Consider the following 17,412-nt stretch of genomic DNA (forward strand, 5'->3'; position numbering starts at 1 on the left):
CAGAGTGCCTCGCAGTTACCCCTAAATCACGACTGAGCTCAAACTTGCACGCACTTTAAAGGGATACCGTAGCTGACACCTTGCCACTCCCAGCTGCATCCTGCTCCCTGAAGCACAAGGCCAGGCTCCAAGTCACAGGGATGAGGCCCCACTTGTTACTTGCCTTCCAGTCCTAGTTCATGTCAGATAATCAAGGGACTAAAGGAAAACGACATCTCCAGAAAGTGAGTCATACTTTAAAGTATAAACTTAAACGTTAACTCTAGAGGATAATAAAGAATCCGTTGCGCTATACCAAGTTCAGAAGAAATGTTATGTGAACCAGTCTTCTGTCCAAACACCTGGAGGTGACCTATGGTGGGAAACCTTTTACCTGACTCTACCCCTGTCTTCTTTTTTATCTTTCCACTTCCTGTTCTCTCCCCCAGGCACATGTTAGACTTCTGTTGGCTAAGCTTGTAGTTTGAGCATCTATTTCTGTTATTTCATTCTGTTTCCCCCTGTAGACTCCATGCTTTCCTGGAAGGAAGGGGGATCCCCCAAACTGTCCATCCTGTAGCTCCATAGCTTCCAGGCATCCTCTATGTTAGTATATCTGATTCTAGGCTGCTCTGCTCAGCCCAAGTTGGGGTGCAGCTGACTCTGGAGAAATGATTTTGCCTCTAAGAAGGCAGCAGGGTATGGACTGGGTCTCGAGCACGTTGACAGGAGCCGCTGGGGCTAGAGGAATATAGGGAGAGTCTGTCTTCCAGCCATGTGGGACTGCAGGGGAGACTGGAATTGAGGAAGAGAGAAAGGCTTGGCTGTGGCTCCGTGGGTAGAACTCAGTCCCCACCACAGACACCAGAGGAGCAGAGACACCGAGCAAGGTAACTCAGACTCACACAAGACCAGCAAGATCTGAGCAAAGTGCTCTAGAGATGCAGACATATAGGACTCTCTCCAACAGTGTGGTAGGGTTGAGTGTAGAAAACGCTGCCTTTGGTTTGCCAGTGTTTTATATTTCATATAAGCATGGTGCCTGTTTCATGGAATTATTGCAAAAAGTTAAAGTGTCCACAGCTGGAAGCATGAATCATGGTTGTGCTGATAATTGAGCTGTTGGCCTCCATTGGCTGCAAACCGTCTCTACCTTCTAGTGCATCCCACAGTTCCGTCTGCCAGCTAGAGCTGGGACTTGCTTCCTCCTATCTCTGCCTCTTCTTCCCTTGCTCTCTTCCTTTTCTTCTTGCTGGTGGCCCCCTCCATTGCATCTTCATGGTGGCCTCAGTACTGAAATTCCAAGAGTGGGTCCCTCTGCAAGACCTCTCTTTACTCCAGCCCAAGCGCCCTGTTCCCTGAGCCACATCACTTCCAGGCATGGGTCAAGCCTTAGGGTCTAGCAATGGCAGCAGTACGCACCAGAGGGTAAGGATGGTCTCTACCTGGCTCTCTGAAGCTGTGAAGTAAAGAACTACTGCTGAGTAGCGCCAGTGCTTACCTCGCACTGAAGGCACAATGTTCAGGGAGCAGGATGCTAGGACAGACTGAATCCCGAGGCTGCTTCCACAGTCTCTCTCCATTGCCTTGTTTATTGAGGGAGAAGACGTGTTCCTAGTAGAAGGTCTGGCTGTGGTTCTGATCTTTGGTCCTCTGGTTGGTTCCTAACACAAGCTTACACACATACTGGACAGACTCGATCATGTGATTGAGCCTTGTGATTACCACCATCAGCACATGGGCAAGCAGGCCAAAGAGGTGCCTGCCTGAGCCTGGAGCTGAATCTGCCAGGGGTCTTATGTTCCTTCAGCATACGAGTCATATTCTATACTCAGAATTTCTGAGGCAGAAGCTCGTCCACGCCAGGCACCAGCCTCCTCCTGTATAAAGCCAGCACCTCAATGCCAAGCCCACAGCAGAAGCCGGGCATCTGTAGTCACTCATTTCAACATCACATGAGATCATAGATTATTTAAGAAATGGCCCCATTATCTTTCACCTTTACTCTCCTTTCTTCATTTGGTAAAACTATCTTAAGGTCATTGCTTGCTAGTGTAAAAGTCAATTCAATGTTACTTTCTCTCGTCATATGTGTGCTTTGTATGTATTATGTGTGCCCGTGTAGGACATAACACATTTTAGTTTTGTTTTGACTGATGAATGTACACCATATTATGCTATATAATGTGCTTTGTTTATCTTCTTTAAATGTAAAAGAAACCAAATCACCATTGTTTGTCCAGTTCCTTTAGTTCTGGAAGATATTCCTCAATCAAAAGTATTAGGCCATTTTTCTTTCTTTTTCTTTCTTTCTTTCTTTCTTTCTTTCTTTCTTTCTTTCTTTCTTTCTTTCTTTCTTTCTTTCTTTCTTTCCTTCCTTCCTTCCTTCCTTTCTTTCTTTCTTTCTTTCTTTCCTTTCTTTCTTTTCTTTCTTTCTTTTTTTCTTTCTTTCTTTCTTTCTTTCTTTCTTTCTTTCTTTCTTTCTTTCTTTCTTTCTTTCTTTCTTTGTAATATGCTATTATTTAATTTATTTACATTTCAAATGTTGTACCCCTTCCCAGTCTAAGCTCCACAAACCCCCCACTCCATCTCCCCTCCCTTTTGCCTCTAAGGGGTGTTCCCCCACCTACCCACATCTTCCTTTTTTTATTAGATATTTTCTTTATTTACATTTCAAACGTTATCCTCTTTCCTGGTTTCCCCTCTGAAAACATCCTATCCTATCCTCCTCTTCCCCCTGCTCACCAACCCACCCTCTCCTGCTTCCGTTCTCACATCTTTCTTTCTTTTTTTTTTTTAACTTTTTTTTTATTTGATATATTTTTTATTTACATTTCAAATGATTTCCCCTTTTCTAGCCCCCCACTCCCCGAAAGTCCCATAAGCCCCCTTCTCTCCCCCTGTCCTCCCACCCACCCCTTCCTACTACCCTGTTCTGGTTTTGCCGAATACTACTTCACTGAGTCTTTCCAGAACAAGGGGCCACTCCTCCTTTCTTCTTGTACTTCTTTCTTAATGACATTTGTTTTCTTCAGTAACCATATCCTGGGCAGTTGAGTGTCTTGACCGTGGGTGATGTGGAGCTTTGGCGCCCTCTGGTGGGCTAGGTGAGAAGTAAAAGCCGTGAAGAACCACAGGCACCTCTCAGCTCTTGACACTTGTGTTATCAGCCTAAGAAAGAGGGACCTCTATAGGACAAATGACTGCCCGGTGCCCAGGATTATACTTCTTTCTTAGTCTTTGCGTCTCTGTTTGGTTCATGACACATGAACATGCATGCTGGACAGACTCAGTCATGTGACCATCCCCGGTTATTACCACCATCAGCACAAGTTCAGGCAGGTCTGAAGCATTCAGATATATCCCCTCTTTCAAAGATTACAGTGATCTTATCAAGTTATATGGCAGGTAGCACTACATATCTTCTTACACGGGAAAGTAGAAATCAGGAAAATTCAGTGATTTGGCTAACGTCAAATGTCCACTAAGTTCAAGATGCTAAATTCCAACTACATATTTTAGATCAGGACCCTGTTTCCTGTTTTCTTGTGGTTCTCAGGCTTCATCATGGCTTAGGGCAGCAGCATGGACCACGGACACCAACATGGCCTCTGGTGGCATCACAGACCAGAATGGTCCCCAGGAGGTCCAATTCATAAAGTGAACCCCTCCCCATCTTAAGCCTCCATCATAGCTCAGAGCCAGGGTAATCCACAACCAGTCTGGTAGCATGTTCAGGGGCCGAGTCTGCATCTCTATACAAGAACCTGGTTGCACACCAGCCTGAGGATCTTACGCTCTATTTTTTAAATTTTCCTAATTCTCCATCACATATTTCTTCACTGTGCCAGAGAAGAACTATCAATTTAAAACAAGGGAGAAATCAGTTATGTCTGAGAATCACTTGAGAGACAATATCCTGTCAAGGGACTCCACCTACTTCAAAAGTGAAACTTATAATTCTGTCTTGACATATCCTTGGATAAAATTTTATGTTCTCAAAATATATTGCCTAAAGCTTCTACTGACTTTGCAATTATCATTATCAGTAACTTAAAGAGAAGAATTTAAAAGGAGACTATTCTGAGTGACCACATGGACAGACAAATCCTAATTCGTTGCAAATGTGTACAAGAAAGAGAGTCAAGGCTTCAGGATTCAGGTTGATGGGCTCCTGCCACTGCAATGCTGTATTTGAGAGCTGGGCCTCAAGAGTATAGTGGGGTCCGTCCAGTGACCTCATGAAACAGACCAAATAGATGCCCGAGCATGGCCCTGACCACACCCAAGGCAGCTGAGGATGCCACGCAGACTTCCTCAACCCCTGCTATCTACTCCTTTCTGGACGTGTGAGGAAGAGGACATCTTCAGCCTTTGGGGATCAGAGATTCATCCCTTAGGCACACTTAGAGGTCCAAGTACACAACTGTGCATGTTATAGAACTTTATCACAAGTTAAATTCAAGGGCAAACCAAGCAAACACATTCGCATCTGTGGTTGATTCTGACATAAAATTAGACATGTACTTGTAAAGACTATATAGTAACACAAAGAGTAAAGTGTCAGTATGATCAGACTACACAAAAAGGCAATGTTAAACAAACCTCACTGATAACCAGGGGCATACAATAAGCAGTGGGATTTTGCCTGTCAGTCACAAAAGCACTTTTATTGAGATTAAGTGGAGACTGATCCCAGGACACATGTATAATTGAGACCAGGATTCCCTTGAACAGTAACTAAATAATACTTCAGTAACAACAGCTGCCATGGAAGAGTTGTTTTGTAAGCTACTTTGACAGACTTATCCCAAGCCATTAACACAAAGATAAGGCACTTCCTAAAGATGATGGGCATTTGTCTTATTTATATTGGTGGTCCTTACAGAACTGCACCTCCACACACTAGCAACTGGCCAAAGAAGTTTGACCTTATCTGGTTTGGTCACTATGAGATAATGGATGATCAGGGTATATAATAGAAGTATTGTAAAGGTGACGTGATTGAAAAACGATGCCATAGAAGATAAGCTTCTGAGAGATGACGGTGCTATGGCCAACTGTCCCACATACACTGGTTGTTTCAAATAACACCACAGGTGAGCTTGTGTGAAGACTTGAGACAGCAAGCGGAATTACCAAGCAGATGGCGCAGGAAATAGGAAGTCAAGAGCACTAGCTATCCTGTGGCAGAAACCCTGGGATAGCAAGCACCACAGGAGACAAGACACAGCATATGCAGATGAGCTGCCTGCAGTAACTCATTTCTGTTGCTAGAGACACATGAGCAATGTGTGGCCCAGTTTCCTAAACGGGGTCCGAGCCTGTCATAGGAGCTGCAGTTAAGTGGGTCAGCTGAAGGCTACAGGAGACACAACCCACAAGTGGTATGCAGGAACCTGTGACCCACCTGACTGATGATACTGATGATATCAAAGGGGACAAAGCCTATAGGTACAGATTCCCTTTGGTCCTGTGATCTAGTTGGTTTTCATCAACTTGCCACAAGTTACAGTTATTGGGAAAAGGGAACCTCGAATGCCTTCCACTAGAGCGGCCTGTGGGCAAGCCTCTGGAACATTTTCTTGACTGATGATTGATATGGGAGGGCCCAGGCAACTGCAGGCAGTGCTGCCCCTAGGAAGGAGGTTTTGATTTGTACAAAAACCTAGGCTGAAAAAGCCAGAAGGAGCAAGCCAGTAAGCAGCACTCCTCCATGGCTTCTGCTTCAGTTCCTGCCTCCAGGTTCCTGCCCTGACTTCCCTGGACTGGGCTGTGGAAGAGTAAGATGAGATAAACCCTTTTCTCTTATGTTGCTTTTGGATATGATGCTTTATCACAGTGATAGAAAGCCAAACTAAGACATTCTAAACTAAGACATTCTGTTTATCTAGAACCCCACTTACATGGGGTCAGCACTAGTTTTAGAGACAAAAGGAAGCAGTAAAAACCAGAAGATCAATATATCAACAGCAACTGGAATCAATATAAACAGAGCTGTGCTTTGCTGCAGCTTACTGGAAACCCCGAAACACAAGACAGGTGGATCGCACACTGCGGGTGGCGAAGCATGAGCTCTGGAGCCAGTGGCCATGCTAGACACCAGCTCTACAGAGGCCCATGGCCATGCTAGACACCAGCTCTACAGAGGCCCGTGGCCATGCTAGACACCAGCTCTACAGAGGCCCGTGGCCATGCTAGAGGCCCGTGGCCATGCTAGACACCGGCTCTACAGAGGCCTGTGACCATGCTAGACAGACACCAGCTCTACAGAGGCCCATGGCCATGCTAGACACAAGCTCTACAGAGGTCCATGGCCATGCTAGACAGACACCAGCTCTACAGCAGCCAGTGGCCATGCTAGACACCAGCTCTACAGAGGCCCGTGGCCATGCTAGACACCAGTTCTACAGAGGCCCGTGGCCATGCTGGACACCAGCTCTACAGAGGCCCGTAGCCATGCTGGACACCAGCTCTACAGAGGCCCGTGGCCATGCTGGACACCAGCTCTACAGAGGCCCGTGGCCATGCTAGACAGACACCAGCTCTACAGAGGCCTCTTCGTCTGTGAGTGAGAATGTACCTGTTAGGGCCTCTAATTTGGAGCCCATCTCTGCTACATTTTATAGATTTCTATATGAATTCTATGTAAACAAAAAAGAATGTAACCTAGAAATGTTCAATATTGGTAACTTACTCAAGTTACCTTTACAAGGCAATACAAACCTAGATAAACCACAATGAAACCGTAGGTCATGAAGATGAAAAAAAAAAATATCTGCAGAGGGTAAGGTAACAACACCCTGCTGGACAAGATGTCCCATTGTCGACAATTCTGGCCCTACATTGACAGAACAGACTCCAGCCAAGGCTAGGCGGGTGAGGCTTTGCTTACTCAAGGGCCACCAAGTCCTTTCACCTGAGAAGCAGCATCTCTTACCTTCAGGTCTAACCCTGGACATGTTTTCTCCTGCTGCAGACACAGCTCTAGCAGCCTCACTGCCTCCTTCTACCAAACGGACACGTGTCCACATCTGTCTAGTGACAACACCTGGTCTCTTTCCCCAGAGCGCATGGTACCCACTCCCCCATCCATGCCTGCTTCAGAAGCATCCCTGAATCTGTGGTTTAAGTCCCTGCAAACTATCTCATGCCTCTCCTCCTTTTCCCCTCAGAGGACTCAGAGCAGAAAAGCCTACAACACAGGCCCTGTTTTTGTCCTAAACAACACTGTCATGGGCATCAGCGTCACTCAGGAATGCCAGTCTTTCCAGGTTTCAGGGACTTGGGTCCCTCAGGTTGGAAATCGCTGGGTGGGGGTTCTTGCTGAGTTGGCTAGGCCCCACCCTACTCAGGGTCTCCCCTTGTCTTCCCCTAAGCCTGCAGCCTGCACCAGTCCTTTAGGGTCCCACCGCCCGCTCTCTCCGTTAAGGAACTTCTTACAACACAACACACTGGTAAGAGCCTCCTGCACTCCCTGCTGTCTCTCCAGAACACTTCTAATGCCCAACCAAGCCCAACTCTATAACTTTGCAGAGTGTTTTCCTTGGATTATTTATTTTAGGTCACCTAAAAATTAAACTAAATGGGTATGTGTGGGGGTTTTGTGCAGATGCGATACCAGTTTGTTAGACTAGGGCGCTTGAGGATGTTGGTATCTGAAAAGGATCCCAGACTCCATCTTGTGTGTACTAAAGGACAGCTGCATAGACTTAACTGTCTAAAAAGGCGCTGTCTCTAACTGCTGGTTCACAGAGGAGATGATCACCGCCCCATGCCGCGGTATTTCTCACGGTGTGTTAACAGCAGACCCACACAGATCTGCTTTCTTCACAGATCTCCACATTGCTGTTTCTCTTTGATGCTGACTGCACTCCATATCCAGCAGGAGGGTCACAGACAGAAACCAAGAAGCCAGCACTGAAAATCTTGTTCAGCATTACATCCTACACACACACACACACACACACAAAAAAAAAAAAGAAAAAGCACACTGTATATTATCAAACATATTTTATTATATATTAATGCATAATAATCAACAAACATGACATTTCCTGGGCTGGAATTGGTATAAAATGGTTATTTTAGGCCTTTCCAGTACTTTCCACAACTACTCAGTAAGCAAGTGTTCACTGTCCATCAGTTGCCTGTAAACGTTCCTTAACAGAAGTGTGAATACAGCACTGGTCAAATCTGCAAAGTCCTCAGAGTGGCACTGAATCCAAGGCGCTGTCTCTAACCACTGGTTCACAATGCCCACGTTGACTGTCTGTGGCCGTCATCGTGACTTGCTTGTTCCTAGTTCCAGCTTGCAGGGTTTTCCTTGATATAAGGACAAAATATCAAGAAGTTCCTCCAAGTGTAATTGTAGCCACTGAGTGAATTTCAGAAAACACAAACTGTTTGTGTGCATGTTATATGTGTATCAGTGTGCACACATGACGTGTGAACGCCAGAGGACAACTTCAGGTGTTCTTCGTTAGGAATGACTAATGCGTCACTTTATTTTGTGTGCGTACATAGAGGACAGCTTGTAGTGTTGGCTCCTTCCTTCCATCAAGGAAGTACCTGGCGTGCACTGCTTGGGAGCAAATGCTGAGTGAGTCTGGGGATCGAACTCAGGCCTGCAGTTTAAATGCAAAGTGCCAACCGAGCCATCTCTCTAATCCAAAACTTTCGTTTAAAAAAAAAACCACAAACATTTAATTATCTCAAGAACTAAGTACATATACATCCACAACCACACACGTAGAGACAAGGCACTAGAGCCCAAAAGCCAATGTCATGGTTACAGAGTCTGAGGTATTAATACCAGCACATGCCAGAACTCAGACAGCTCAACTGCCCTCTGACCCAGTCTGCACCACTGGCCTCAGACACAGGTCTGCGGGAAAGGGTCTGGTTGGCGAGCTCCACACCCGCCCGACACGACTGCCTCAGATTTATCTAACTGACTCGTTTCTTCTTTCATGATAGTTCATGAAACTAATCAATGTTATAGTAAGCACCTTTGTAACCATAAAACAAATACCCCGAAGCAGAAAATTTCAGAAACATACAATTAGGTATATCCTTAGATACAATGTCCATGACCTAACAGTGTGATTTTAAATTCAAATTTTGACTTCCCATACTATGTTATTTTCTTTGGGACTTTCTTTGTTCCATGTCAAGTGGAACAAACCAAGAGACTGTGAAACAATTCAGGTTAAGGGCTGCAGCAGGAGCCACAACTCACACCACAGGATTATCAGACTGTCACAAGCCAGTCAACAGGCTTTCTGTTAAAGCCTGCAGCTGGATAAATATTAAAAAAACAAACAAACAAAAAAAACAAAAAAAAACTATATATCTGGGTTTCAGGACATAACCATAGTCTACCAAACTATCTAATTTTAACCTTTTAAATACTTTTAACTAGATTTTATTTTAGTTTAGAACTTTGAAGGATGTTTCAATTAGAAAGGAAGAAAACCCCATTAAATAAAGAAAATAATTCATAATATTTCTTTAAACGAAAGCCAAGAGTATACAGTATTTCCAGTAATAAATACTGTCTCTGAGTCTGGGTTTCAGTCACTTGTCTCTACAGATTTATTGCTTCAGATTCCATAGAAACCAAGGTTGTCTAGCAAAACAGAGGCACAGGTGACAATACACCCTGCTGTGCTCACCAGCCCCCAACTGCACAAGATGTGATACTTGGGAAGAACTGCCTGCACTTGTCACAGTCTGGGTAGAAACAGCTAAGCCATTCACCAAGCATGCAGGTATTTATAATTCTGTATCCAGAAAAAACAAAACCAAACGGTTCATTTGACATACTTTTTTCCACGGAGTCTTGACATTACAGCTTTCATTCTAGCTTAATATTTTTAAACAAAACATTTCCAGTGGCATAGCCCCAACTCAATTATTTAGAGGCCTAGCTTCATGGGAACTGAAACACGCTGCATTCTTTTCCAGACTTGCCCCGCTGCCCCCTCAGCCTGGGTACTGCTGACACTGTATACACAGCAGTACATGATGGGGCTGTCCTGTACCCTGCAGGATTTCAGCATCCTAGGCTCTCTCCTGTGGGCACAAGTACCATGCCTACCTGAGGTGACAAGAAGTCCCTGTGGGATAAAGCCACCCTTAGCTGACAGCCACCACTACAGGCTAGTAACAGAAGAGGGGGCGGTGGTGGTCACAGCAGGATGTCACTGTTTATTTCCCGGTTCCCACACTTAAAGCCTCGTGAACTCTAGTTACACAGTGACATCTGCCAGCAGCTTGTGAGAAGCTGTGTGTGCTGTGAAAGCTCCCACCATGCAAAGCAGCGGTCCCCACTCCACATGCCTCTGGGTGATGTCCTTGTCATTAGTTCTTCTAAGAGACAGCTTTAGGAGGGCTCCAAACAGAGTCAACTCTAAGAACCGTTTGTGGTGTGTTAAGACGTAAGAACCTTTCTCCAAATCACGAGTCAGCTGACAGAAGACCTCTGGGCCGTGAGCAGCTCCCAGCTGGAAACAAGCGAGTCCGAGGACAGACACGGTGCACAGCAGGAGTTCTCCATTACTCCTCCTTTCTCCTCCTCCTCCTCTCCTTTCTTTTCTCCTGTAAGTTCTTCAGGTCAGTCATCACAGTCAAAGTCTTCCGTACCCACATAATCTAGAAAGCATTTGGAGTCATGATTAAAAGTGGAGAGCACCTGAGTGAAGGAAGCCTGGGCATAAACGTGTGTCATACATACCACGATGACCATGGCGTTGAGTAGCAGCGGTGCTGAGAACACGAGAGAAATGAACATTCCCCGCGAGTCAAAGTACTGATACCTTGCAAACAATCTATGGTAGGAAAAACAAAACAAAACAAAACAGAATGATTGACTTTCAGTCCTGGAAGGTAACAGGAGAACAATGGTTAATAGTCTGGGTTCACTGAAGGGTTCTCCAAACAGCACAGAAACAGCTTTAATGTTTCTCATAAATTACAGAGTCAGAGCTGCATTCCTGCTACAGCTACTTAACAAAGTGCTGTGTCTGGTGCTTGCGGCTCCCATCTGCCTCAGTCAAGGAACTGCCACTCTGTAGAGGAGACTTTGAAGGCTGCATGATTCTAACTTGCTCAAGGGTAAAGAGCCAGGCAGGAGACTTGTCTAGGGGTAGCCATTTCTGTCTTGGTAATGTAGAAATATGGTAGATAGTTGTTTTCACTGACTCAGTAACAAAGAGCGATTGGGAACCTGCCACATGAGTGATAGATTACAGCCAGGAAATGTGGAGACAGGTTCAGTCTTGAAGGAAGCCCGGGAAGAAAGATCCCAGACAGTGTGACTTACGGAAACGAAGCAGAGAGCATGCGAATGTGTGTGCGAGGAGAGGTCAGGACGAGGCTGACCAGGAGAAGAGACAAGACAAATCTGAGGTGGCAGTGGGCCCACAGGAGGGGCTACAGCAGAGGCAAGGGGTATCAGTCGGTTCTGTGCTTGGGTCTGAGGGACTAAGGACACTGGAATGCCGGGAGGAATCTGCACTGAGACAGGAGAATGAGTCAGGACAAGTTAGGGGCAAGGGTTGGGGCTGGGGAAGCAGGGGGTAACTGTGGAGGCTCTGGCACTGTCCAGGTGTGGGACAGTTGTTTCCAAGTGGAAAGGAGAGAGGGCAGGAGAAAGGCCCACTTCCTCTCAATTAACAATACATACTCAATACTCTCTCAAATTTCCTCTTCAAAATTCTGCAACTCAAATTACTTTATAATATTCCCAATGTTTTCTCACAGATTATAATTTATTGGTCAGCTCATGTGGTACAGTCAACAAGGCTTTGCCATTCTTAAAATATCTCACTGTTCTGTAACCTCTAAGGCCTCCCTGACTAGAAGGAGTTATCCCAGAAGTAGCACTTGGAATTCTTGTTTATCAACAAGGAACTTTTAGCTATTCTAATAAATAAAATTATTAGTCTTTGGTCAACAACAACAACAAAATATTTAACTACTTGTTTCTTAAGTCCTAAACCCGTATGTTCAGGGTGCTCAATATTTATGTGGCCATGATTCCTAGAGTCCTCAGTTTCCCTGTGAGTTTCATGTTTTCTTTAGAAAGTTCTATGTGATATTGCCACTGTAGAGGAAAACAAGACAGAGACAAAAGCAAGAAAAGCTGACCTCACCTCCAGTTCACCGCAGCCACCTCGTTGATGTACTCAGCACAATAGACTAACACTACTGAGAAAACATGGAAAACTTATATTAGAATTTCATGACCAATTACAATCACTGCAGAACAAGTTAATATATCTTTATATGTAGCAATTCAACAGAATACCAAAAAAAAAAAGAAAAAAGAAAAAAAAAGAAATTTCTCAGCCTGTTTATTCTTTGAGTATTGGAAGGCTACTGATTTGTTTGAGTTAATTTTATATCCAGCCACTTTGCTGAAGTTGTTTATCAGCCGTAGGAGTTTTCTAGTGGAGTTTGTGAGGTTGCTTAAATATACTATCATATCATCTACAAATAGTGATAGTTTTAGACTTTTAGACTTCCTTTCCAATTTATATCTCTTTGACCTCCTTTTGTCATCTAACTGCTCTAGCTAGAACTTCAAGAAATTTCTATTTTAACTATGACATGGTAAGGACTCTAAAATTGTGAAGTTATAAAATATGCCCATTTAACATGAATCAGAAAAAAAAACAACACATATGTAACACGCGGAGGGTCTTAATCAGATTCCCATGAAGCTGTTCTACCCTGGCAGGACCACCAGGACCAGGTGGGAAGCTCAGCGCTCTCACCTCTGCCCTTGTGAGATGAAGGCAGTAACTCCAGGGTTTTATATTCTTTGAGATTTTAATGAGCTATCAAGCATACAAAGCACATAGCAGTTACAGGAGTTTCCCAAGAATGCCTGGGGTTATCCCTCTCCAAATCTGCAAGTGTATGCATTGTTCTTTTTTTTTTTTTTTTAAGATTTATTTATTTATTATATGTGAGTACACTGTAGCTGTCTTCAGACACTAGAAGGTGTCAGATCTCTTTACAGATGGTTGTGAGCCACCATGTGGGTGCTGGGATTTGAACTCATGACCTTCGGAAGAGCAGTCAGTGCTCTTACCCCCTGAGCCATCTCTCCAGCCCGCATTGTTCTTAAACTCAGGAAGCTGACCCATTTTTCAAGGCGCTTCTGTTCTCAGCCCTTGCCTGCTCATGCCTCTGTGCCTCCAGATGCTCTGCCTGCAGAACTCAGGCTCCTCCCTACAGTCCAGTATACAGCCCTCAGTTCTTATCAAAATAATCATGACAGCTGGCAACAGTACAATTATAAAGCTTCTGTGGCTAACTACTGAATCTGAGTGTCCCTCTGATCTGAATCTGATCTGAATCTGAGTATCTGAGTGAATCTGAGGAAGCTATAGTAAGTTTAGGAATCTATTTTGCTTACCAGGGTAACCCCACAATTTCTCAGGTAAAAGATTTCAAATGAAGAATGGACAACATTCTGTGACATGTTCACACTTTCTGCCTCTTAGTCAACGGATCAAGTTTGTCTAAAATTGGCTTTTCCATTTATCAAGCAAAATCCCTCTCATCCTTCCAGCGTCCACAAAAATGCATCGTTTCCACACTGATCACTCGGTTTGGGACACTCAGCTTCTATGGGTGTGGTCTCTGACCTGTGCTCCAGCTTCCTCCCCAGGTCCCGCCCTGTATTTCAGGGGCTCTGACCACTTGTCTTCACTCGGGCCAGACCTCACACTTAGGCCAGCCAGCTGTCACTGATCTTTTCTTCCTGACATTTTACTAAGAATCCTTTTGACCCAACTGAGGAGCCAAAATAGTGTTCCCATTTGGCCAAATATCATGACTTCTACTGTGCACCTGTTTCTGTGTAATAAAGACTCTATCTTTGTCTAGTCCATGTACCTAATACCTTCCAGAAATTCCTAAAGCCATTATCTTTAAAACTAACCGAAAATAATATTTTGTGCATAGAACGAATGCCTCTTACTCTGCAGTCTGCTTTCCAGAGCAGGCAGTATGGGACTAACCCTAGCAAGAAAACATCTGCATGAAAGACAGGCTGCCCTCAAGCAGGAATGATCTGTGTTAAGAGTCAGCGTAAGAGAATTAACATCTTAGTAAACTGATGTCTGGCGTCCTCCGGGGCAACTGGACCAAGTTCCAAGTCCAAAGACTACTTCCTGATTCCCATGTAGACTAGAAGGCCTGGGGAACCCTGTGAAAACACAGTGCAAACGCACGCAGCACGGCAGCAAGGAGAGCACAGGGACTCCCTTTCCACCTACTCACCCAGACACAGGAAGTGCCCGATCTGTAGTTTATACCTCTGTGAGGAGAAGCACGTGAGAAGTAGGCACAGCAGGTGGAAGGCGAGGAGTCCTAGGAGCCAGGGCTCTGTCCAGTCTGTCTCCTGTGAGGATACACTGTTAGAAACCTGGAGGGCAGTGGAACTGCGTTCCTGTGGGCAGTGGGAGCTACTGGTCCCCTTTCATTGAGTTTGGGGATTATACAACTAGAACTCTCGGACAAGCTGGGGCAAGAGAGAGGAAACAGCAACGCTTCAATGGCAAACACATTCACAGATTTTTATGTATTTTAAAGTCTGAGCCCACAGAATGGAAACGATTGCCCAGTTGCCTCTTACGGTTGGGTGAAGTCGAAAGGGTTATTATCAACTAAACTAACAAGCTAAGTACAATCCTGTTGGCTCGGGATGTGTGAGGCTGCTTACACCAAACTCCGTGCAGGAAGGCCTGGATGTGAGACCATCCTAACCTGCAGAGCTGACTGTCCCGGACACTTCTGCAGCACCCAGCTGGCTAGAGAGGGTACTTCATCAGTTCTCTGGGGTCTTAACTCCGTACCCCAAAGCTCAAATCTTTCTGATTCTGTCTCCAACTAATATTAAGTTCCTAGTCCCTACTTCTTAGCACTTGCCATGCCATTTCTCCAAGTGCACCACTCCACTACGCTCTTGGGGACTGGTTGGATCAGTGTCCCTAACCGGGTACTGTTCATATCTTCTGTGCCACATCAGAAGAAAGACAGCACATTTGAGAGTCTGTCCAGAGACTGATAGGAAAAGCAATGTACACCGGTAAGATCCCACCAGGGTAAGCGCTGGGGTTGGGGACCCAGAGGACCGCAGGTGCGCATCGGGATCTGCCCCATTCAGCAGAGCAGAGCGCGGCTTCAGGAGGCAGCCTGCCCGCGCCTGCGCAGTTCACGCAAGAACTAGCGGCTCGCTCCCCCCCCCCCCACCCCACCCCCCCACCCCGACCAAATGCTGGCGCCGCCCAGATTTCAGAGCCGGAGAGTTACCATGATCACCGCAGGGATGCTGACTGGGAAGGCTCGGACTGAGTACGGGGATGGCATCGCGCCGGGGATCCCAACAGCCTGGACTTGCCCGCAGCTTCCGACAGCCAGGAAAGTCGCTGAGACTTCTCGCGAGATCTACAGGTACGAACCTTGCGCTTAGCTATTCTCGCGAGAATTCTGTGACACCCCCCCCCCCCATTTTTTTCTTTTTTCTTTTAAAGATTGTCCATCTTTCGGTACGTATTTCCGTAAGAAGTGTCAAAGTGCTTAGCTAGTTCTGTTTCTCCCAAACTCCCCAGCGGAGGGTCCGTAGGTTCCACAGATGCAGCCTGCGCCTGGGGAGAGTTTGCCAGGGTCCGATGGCTGCTTGCCCCACAGCCCGGACTTGGTCAGCTCTTCACAGACCTGGGAAGGACGCGGCGTCCTCCTCACAGACCTGCAGGGAACCTGTGGGGAATCACAGCAGCCGATGAAGGATCGGGCGTCTGCACCCCACACCTGAAATGGACACGGTGGCATCCACGCACCCCCAAGACAAATACGCCGCCTCCTCGTAGACCTGGGGTGGACCTGCCTTCAGCCCCACACAACCGGGGTGAGCTCTGCATCCTCGTCACAGACTGGATAGACAGAGTCCTCCGTCCAGACTGGCTTCCGCACTTCACACACACGCAGATGAACTTGATGTCCTGACTTTCCCACGGACCAAGTCACAGACTGGATAGACAGAGTCCTCCGTCCCGAGTACTACGTGCTCCTCACGGAGACAGCATAAGCTGGCGTGACTTACCACACACAGATCCAGGAGTCAATGCTGGTGACCTTAGCTCAGGTGCCTAACGGTGGGGACATAGGATCTGCAGAGGCCAGGCAGCCAGCAGGACCTCCACCCCAACCCCAGGGGAGGGATAAGGACACCAACCCACCCACAAAACTTTCGTCCCCAAATTTGTCCAGTCTAAAAGGAATGCAGGGACAAAGATGAAAGAGAGACTGAAGGAATGGCCAACCAGTCACCAGCCCAGTTTGAAACCCATCCCATGGGCAAGCACCAGTCCCTGACACTATTAGTGATAAGCTGTTATGCTTACAGACAGAGATTTGATGCACACCGGGGTTGGGGGTGTATGTGTACCTAGTGGGGTATCACCCTCTCAGAGGAGACTGGGAAGGTGGGAAAGGGGGACCTGCAGGGGGCAGCATTTGGGATGTAAATAAAATCAAATAAAAAAGACCCAGGAGGAATATAGTGTCAGGTCTCACAATCGTGGATAGACAGCATCTGAATCCTACAATCCACATAGCCCTTGCCCAGAGAAATGGGATGCCAATGGTGTCTGAGGCACAGACTTGAGCAAGATAGGGCTTCTGCCCTACAGGCCAGGAATGGATGTGGTGTCCAGTCCTCACAGACCTGTGGTGAATATGGCCTCTTCCTCAGAGATGTGGGATGGGTATGGAACCTTCCACAGAGACCCAGGATGTACTGACATTTGGACCCTACAAACTTGGGGTGAAGAGGTTATTTGTGTCCCACAAATTTAGGATATTGCTAACTCTATTTCTAGTTGGACACGACATCCTTGTCATATATACCTAGCATGATACTGTCCTCCCTGCATACCTAGATGAACATTATGACCCATCTCACAGACCCTGGATAGACACAGAAACCTGGTCCCCCACACACCTAGACTGAAAGCAGGATCTGACCCACAGACCCAACATAGACTCAGAGTCAGTCCATCAAGCTGACTAAAGAAGGATACAGCATCTCTACCCACAGGATCCCATTCCCACAAAAGAGATAGACACATCCATATGGCATACTGAAGCTTTCCTATCCAATAGACCTTGGTGCACATGGTATCTGCCCCCAAGACCAGCAATGAATATATAGTCAGTACTTACAGATGTAGGATGGACACAGTATTCTTCCCATTGGCCATTCACATCTTAACTCATTGATCTAGATTAGGCAAAGGTATTGGGTTTCTATGGATCTATGGAATACACATGACCCTAGTAACCTTGTGTGGCTAGGGATGCTGTCCCCTTTCTGAGTGGTAGAGTGCTCAAGGCTGACACACCATTGGAGAGTTT

General features: G+C 46.1%; 1 protein-coding gene across 1 annotated transcript; it reads right to left on the minus strand.

The window, feature by feature from the left end:
* Window positions 1-7,977: 7,977 nt before the first annotated feature.
* Window positions 7,978-15,436, minus strand: Tmem18 (transmembrane protein 18). Its single transcript, XM_052186007.1, has 5 exons — window positions 15,310-15,436; window positions 14,278-14,398; window positions 12,138-12,192; window positions 10,718-10,811; window positions 7,978-10,635 (listed from the first exon to the last, which is right to left on the minus strand). Exons 1-5 carry the CDS (start codon window positions 15,364-15,366, stop codon window positions 10,540-10,542), a joined length of 423 nt encoding a protein of 140 aa, XP_052041967.1. The 5' UTR covers window positions 15,367-15,436; the 3' UTR covers window positions 7,978-10,539.
* Window positions 15,437-17,412: the final 1,976 nt, after the last annotated feature.

The sequence above is a fragment of the Apodemus sylvaticus genome, chromosome 6 (genome assembly GCF_947179515.1).
Source record: "Apodemus sylvaticus chromosome 6, mApoSyl1.1, whole genome shotgun sequence".
Classification (NCBI taxonomy): domain Eukaryota; kingdom Metazoa; phylum Chordata; class Mammalia; order Rodentia; family Muridae; genus Apodemus; species Apodemus sylvaticus.